Consider the following 7,355-nt stretch of genomic DNA (forward strand, 5'->3'; position numbering starts at 1 on the left):
ATTCATAATTTAAAAATATATAACATAATAAATTTTAAAAACAGATCAAAATCAATTTAAAGAAATTTTAGTCTTTTCTCGATAAGTGCCAAGTGATTCTTGGAGCATTGCAAAAAGTGTGTCAATTTTTAAATTGGCTCTTAGTGCAAATTTTACTTTCGAAAAGTTTTTTTAATACACGCGGAACTCGGTATTATTGCAATACAACAACAAACAACTTCGTACAACTTTGGGAATTTTTCCCGCTTAAAAGGAAAAAAGTCGCGTAAACTATTTTTTTAAATTCCAGTACTTTTTTATATTTTGTTCAAATTCACTTTGGTGATGTTTTGATCTCAAGTCACGGCAAAACATTTCAATTGACAACCCCCGTCGAAAACATGTTCGTTCAATTACAATGCCAAATAAATCTATTTCTTTTTGAATATCTTCATAACCCGGACCAGCTATAATTTTTTCTCCCATTATAATAGTTTTTAAACAATAGAAAATGTCACATAAATAATCCAAATCTCTTTTTTTATTATTTTTTTTCAAGTGCTTCACTTATTAAATAATGTTTACAATCAATTTGCGTTTTTTTGTGTTAACATTAATCGTTTGATCACATTTAAAATAGCGCAATAGAAATTGAAATCTAAGCTTCGTCAGAACTTGAAGTACAACGGACGGATTATTTAAACACTTTGAAGTTTTTGTGAAAAACACTCATTAAGTTCCGTTTTATTATCAATTGATTCTATAACTGATTTTATCGTGACATTAATATAAACTCCAAAACATTTTGTTGTTTCTATAAAATCGGGAAGTATACAAAGACGTGTTTGTGATTCAATACACAACTCGTTTAAAACTGTATAAATATCATTGAACAAACACACACTAAAATGTATATAGGAGTTGTTCAAAGAAAATATTTTTATATAATCTTGCATTTCAACATCGAATTCTTTAATTTGTTTTTCGACCATTTCGCCATATACATCTGCTTGTTGTTCTTCGTCTTGTACAAATTGCTCAATCAAATATTCACTTTTCAGGATTGCCGACGAAGAATTTGCCATATAGTTCCACATTGTTGCAGAGTAAGTGGACAATTTACATTTTTTGTGTTGTTGGAATTACAAAACGTGTAGTATTCTTTTAGCTTCGTTGAGTTACACAACCATTTAATAAATGTTGTCACTATATCGAATGGTGCTTCCGTACCTACATCTTGGGCAAACAAGTTGCATCTATGAGCGGGGCAGTGTACTCCATAAAACTTTCTTTCAATTATATTTCCTTCTGGATTTTTTATCGGAACCAGTTTCATTTTTCATGTGTTTAATCATGACGTTATCACACCCCATACTTGCTGATGCACCATCTTGTGTGCTTCCAATAAATTTGCGCAATGGGAACAACTCTTCTTTGTTAGTATCAAAAGCAAGTGCGTTAAAAATCCATTAACACATTGATTCACCATCACTTTCTTCATAATACTCTGACAATAACAAGAAACACTCAGAGAAATCAAATTTTATGCACACATGTATAAAATTTTCAACAAATGTAATCCCATCCTTTTAAAATGTATCAGATGAAATTGCAAAACAAACACAAATTTTCAACATTTTAGACAATTTGTCTCGAAAGTATAATACTATTACTTTTAAGTCGACGATGTTCACTTCTTAAACTAACTGCAAGTTTATATATATATAAACTGCTTCTGTAGTCAATTGGGATGAATTAATCACCAACAATTGTTTTATAATTGAACAACACGTTTCAGATATTTTGTATTTGGTTGTTAAATGATTTATGACGTTTTGAACAATTTTCCGTTTATGAATTAGAACTTTATTCGTTGTTGTTGTGTTGTTACTTTTTCGTCCTTTGTTGTATTAGAAAACAACAAGTCATAAGCTCCTTTATATTTAATCAAATCAATTTTAATTGGAACTTTACAAAATTAAATTAATTGTCTTGATATTTACTCGTCATCGTATTTACTAAAGGGAATTTCAGTGTATAATGAAAAACACCATCATTATAATTAAACATTTCTTCAACAAAGTTTTCAAGTTCTGGTACTTCACATGTTGAATTTTAAGACTTAATTTTAATTAAATGTTTAATTGTTGGTGAATCATTTAATGAATTTGGTGTTATAAAAAATTGTATTAGAGAAATGTTCTTAATTTTGGTAATATTTTTTTGTCGATGCAATTTGATTACACATTTCTTCATGTTGCAATTTACTTTGTACTGTGTCTTTTATATTTTCAGGTGAATTCTGAGGCATACCAAATGCTGATGGAATGATTAAGAACATAGAAGAACTATATTTGAACGCAGAAGGCGTGTTAAAATTAATTGGTACAATATTACTTGCCGAAGATGTCATTTCGAATGAGGAAACTGTTGGATTGTTTGGTGGTAAAGTTTTTATACGTAAAAAGTAAGTGGACACAATGTTGTGTTTGTTATTTGTAACATTGGAATAATTTCAATATGTGTAGATATGTTTAAATTCGATTTGTTTATATTGGTTAAATAATTTGTGTTCATTAAATAATTGTTCAATAACAAATTTAAAAAGTCGAGTCGTTTTCTGTGAATTGGATTGCTTTTCTGGAGCAGTGTCTGTGTAATACAGTCTTGTTTGATATTTTATTGTCGATAGTAAGTGTTGGATGTTTATAAGAGGGGTCTATAAATGCTAAAGCATCTTCTTTATTATACACAATGACAGTAGACTTATGGCATTTATAATTGTTTTTCACTCCGCGTGTTTGTCACTTTTTACATAACCTGTTTTTCAAAAGTCTGTACCGAAGTGACCCCAAAATTTGTTTTATTTTGAGTATTATTTTTGGGAAACGAATTTTTTGTTATAAATTTTGATTATTTTTCCGAGTAAAATAAAAAAGGTCTTCAAAATAATTTTTTACTTGAAGAATTTTTAAGCATAAGAAACTTCCATATAAAACATAAAATAATGGTATTTTTGTTTTATAAAAACACACAAATGATCCCATAGGTGCATTTTTTAAAAAGAAATGATAATTATTATATGTCAAAACCTTCAGAGTCAACCCTTTATTTATCAGAAAAAGAAAAAAATGGCAAGAGCAAAAGCGTTTCTCGAAGAAAATTATTCTTACCGTGCCGTCGCAAAAATAGTTGGAATTTCAAAAACCATAGTATCTGAATTAAAAAGAGGGGGAGAGGCAAAACTGAAGAAATTTGGTCGATTAAAAAAGTGTCTAGAGAACATATTCAATTTGTAGTAAAACAGACAATTGATTCAATTCCAAAAAGATTTAAATTAAACATCGAGAATCAAGTAAAATTTATAGTATATTTGCTTTAATTTATTATTTTTTGGTTTTTAGAATTCAAAATTTTATTATTATTTGTATTGAAAGAGAAACCTCGAGTTTGTTTTTTGTTTGAAATAAAAATTTAACCAAATTAATTTTTAGTATTTTGACATTAATGATTCGGATTAATTCATTGAGATGTATGTTGTTGTGTTATTAGCACAACTATACTGTGTGTGTTGTCTAGTAGAATATCTAATTATTGTCCAACCAAATAACGGGATCGGGTTTTTTGGAAAAGGCTGGTTAATATTTCAATAAAGTCCCGATATCGTCCGAAAATAATCGAAAGGTATTGGTATTTTTTAAATTAAGTCTGTACTTTCGATTTTTTTTTGTTTTAGAGAAAAATAAAAAATAAAAAACGGGATTTAAGGAAGTTCTAAAAATACTGCGTTTCAGACTTTTGAACTACAGTTTATTTTGTTGGATTCATTTGAAATTTGTACAAAATATATCACAATCATTTTTTTAAAATAATTTAAAAAAGTGTTAATTTTAATTAAGAATAAATGTTGTAATAATTATGACTATTGTCAAATATGATATTAGGTGCTCTAAAATTGTTTTATTAAACCATGTCTTATTTAAACAACAAATAAGTTAAAAATTGATTGATTACACGACAAAAACATTTCAACATAATAACTGAGTTAATAATCAATTTTATCAATATAAAAAAATGATAATATTTTGAACTCTTAATAATATAATAGTTGCAAATTCAACAACAAATGATAAGAAGTTGATAGACAACGACGTTAATACATACAAGATAAATTAAAAAACAAGAATTTCAAATTATTTAAAATATAGGTAGGCCACAGAGCCGTTACTGGCAACAAAGGGGTTACCGAACCAAAAAGTTGTTTTTTTATATTGAAAAAAATTTCTTTCATTTTTTCTTTCATCTTTTAGGTTTTTTTCTTGAAAAGTGGTAGATAAAGTATTTTTTTCTGCCCGAGCTGGTTTTTGTTGGCAAAGAAAAAAAGAAAGAATTTTTTTCAAATCATAACCTAAATTGGTAAGAATTTTGTCTTTTATTGGTTGAACAAAAGCATTATTTAATTAATTTTCAATAATATTTTTTACTAAAAACAATAATTATTTTTACAATTGTCAAACCATGTTTTTTTTAAAAAAAACTTCCAGATTCAGTTGGCAAAACGTGATATTTTTTACCAACAATGAATAGTTTTCAAAAATAATGTAAATAAAGACCAACAGAAAATTGTCGTACAGCAAGAAAATAATCGTACACTTATGATTTTAGTATCAAACAAACCAAAAAATAGGGAATGTTTTTTCACATATTAAATTTGACTAAACAATCAGGAAAAAAATTGGGTTTAAAAAATAAAAACCCGACTTTATACAGAAAAATACCATAAAACAATGTGTATGACTATTTTCTGCTGTACGACAGTTTTCTGGTGCTCTTTAAGCCAAAATTTAATACCCAAATTAACGGGAAATTCATTTTAATGAGTAAAAAATAACACAAATAATCAACTTTTTCCTGATGATATTTGAATGGTTCTCAAGCCTCAAAAAACAATACATCAAATAAAAAAGCATTATTTTTGATACATGTCGGCAAGCGAAAAAATTATCTTCGAGAGAAGTATATAACTTATTATTGTGTGTGCGTGGGATAATCCAGATTTTGATAAAAAGTTCGTGTATATTTCTGAAACAACAAATTGGACAGGCAGGAAAACGTCCGTTATAAATTATAGTCAATAAAAGTCGTTTATGTGCTTTTAGATGTGTTGACAGCGGGGTGTACTTCAAGGGTGTCCTTGAAGATGTTTGTTTAAGAAAGCGTGATGGGGTGAAATAAAAGAGTTTTTAAAATCATCTTTTTGTTGTCGATAGACTTCTAAGAAATTTTATAACAACATTGATTATTTTTTTAAAATGTATACAAAATGTTTTTGGTCCTCAAAAAGAATTGTAGTGGTTTGGAAATATTTGAATGACATTTTTTATAAATAATAGTAAAAACAATAATTTAAAATGTCTTTAAAAATTTATCAGAAAATAAAAATTAAAATACCTTCAATTAACAAATATTTTTTTCCGATTAATTTTTAACTCAAAAGTGAAAAAAAATTCATTCGAAATCCATTCATGAAACCCAAGTATCAAACCCAACTAAAACCGCCAGAGTTCAAAGCGGCAGTTATGTGCAATGCCGACCGACTCAAAGGGAGGCTCGAGAACGAGCACGAAATTTTTGCAAGATTCAAAGCCTTGGAAGAAGAAGTGAATCAACAACAATTTGTGAGAGAACAAGTGGAGATCATGCTGTCTGAGTTCTATGATCTCCCATTTATTCACAAAGGGTGGATTGAAGATTTTAACGTGTTCATGGGAGGAGGGAGAATTGCAGGGTCATAATTGAGAAAGATATTCAGTATTTTAAAAACAAGGTAACATTCCTATCTTGAATCTCTACGAGAGGAATGCTCTCAATGCTTTCATATCTAAGGGACAATAAGAGAGAAAGTTTGTAACTCATCATTAATATTTTCTAAATAAAAACAAAAAATTTAATTGTAATTAATAAAAAATATTTTTTTGGAATCAAATTTTAACCATTTTTGTCAAAATATTTCAAATAAAAAATTAAGATATGGTATTATTTTTAAAATAAAATAATAATAGTCATAATGAAAAACCCTCAAACTACAATTTAAAGTATAAAGAACAAAAAAGATCAAAAGTCAACACGGCTCAACACGGCTTTATCGAGCCCACTTTCATTTCTTATATTACATTACAACAAACCCATATATTGCTTATAATTTGATTTATTTTTCGTTGTTTTTAAATTTATATTTATTTTAATTATAAACCAAAAATAAAAAAGAAGTTTTTTTATTTTTAGAACACACTTTTTTAATCTTGGCATATTTTCATTTTGGTAAAACCGTTTCAAAAATTTATCAATACCCATAGAAATCTTCCAAATTGTTCTGTAACACCTCTGTCGCCGGGAATGGCTCTGTGGCCTACCTATACCGACTTTATCAAATATTTGTATGATATAAACAAATTTAAAGATTGTTTATATTTGCTTTAAAATAATCTTTGTTTTTCTTGTGATTATATATAAACTAGTGTGTATTTTACATATTTATTGTTTTTTGTTTCAGAATTTTAAAATTATACACAACAATTATTTTTGCTGTTCAAAAAAACATGAAATGACAAAATAAAATTTGATTTTTTATTAGTTTATTGACTAAATAAAAGACCAAAAATGTATTACTTGAAAAAGTGTAGAAAAAACGGCTGGAGCTAAAAAATCTTTCAAGGTAAAATTTTACGGACATCAAGCAAAGCCTAATCAAAATATATAATATTAAAAGTTTGTTTTACACATGTCGATAATAAATATATACCCAAAAATGGATTAGCAATTATTTAAAGCAAACATGCAATAAATAAAGCAAGCATAGCAAATACCTCAAACTCACCTTCCGAATACATAGTGTAGAATCTATTATTTGATAAACATTTTTCAAGTTCAACTGGTTCATATTCTTTAATTGCAGTTCCTGAGCAATCTTTTGTGTTGTAAACATTATAAGACACTTTTCCATCCGCCTTACTGGCCTTTTCCGAAGATGAATCCCCCGTTTGTGTACATTCAGAATATGGGTATTCAATAGGATTTGCGTCTTTTTCACTGAATATACAATCTTTGGCATCCTTGTATTCATAAAACATGTAATAATACTCCGGTAAATCATCTTGTACCACTGCATTTGCGCCTTTTGGAATAACTTCATCTTTAATCCAATTACTGCATGTGGACGATTTGTATGATTGTATATTATCTCCTTCTTCAACATATTTATAATAAGTATTATCTCCATCGTAATAGCATTGTCCGTCTTTATATATAGTAACAGAATAACCAGTAGTACTAATTAAATATTTAGCAGAAGCAATTGCCAGTAGTAATGAGAACAT

General features: G+C 27.7%; 1 protein-coding gene across 1 annotated transcript; it reads right to left on the bottom strand.

Moving 5' to 3' along the window:
- Positions 1–6,803: 6,803 nt before the first annotated feature.
- EIN_516050 (hypothetical protein) lies at positions 6,804–7,355 on the bottom strand (the record flags this gene model as incomplete). The annotated part of the gene is made up of 1 exon (XM_004185503.1): positions 6,804–7,355. One exon carries the CDS (start codon positions 7,353–7,355, stop codon positions 6,804–6,806), a length of 552 nt encoding a protein of 183 aa, XP_004185551.1.

This window comes from Entamoeba invadens (genome assembly GCF_000330505.1).
Source record: "Entamoeba invadens IP1 unplaced genomic scaffold scaff_1105074724735, whole genome shotgun sequence".
NCBI lineage: Eukaryota > Evosea > Mastigamoebida > Endamoebidae > Entamoeba > Entamoeba invadens.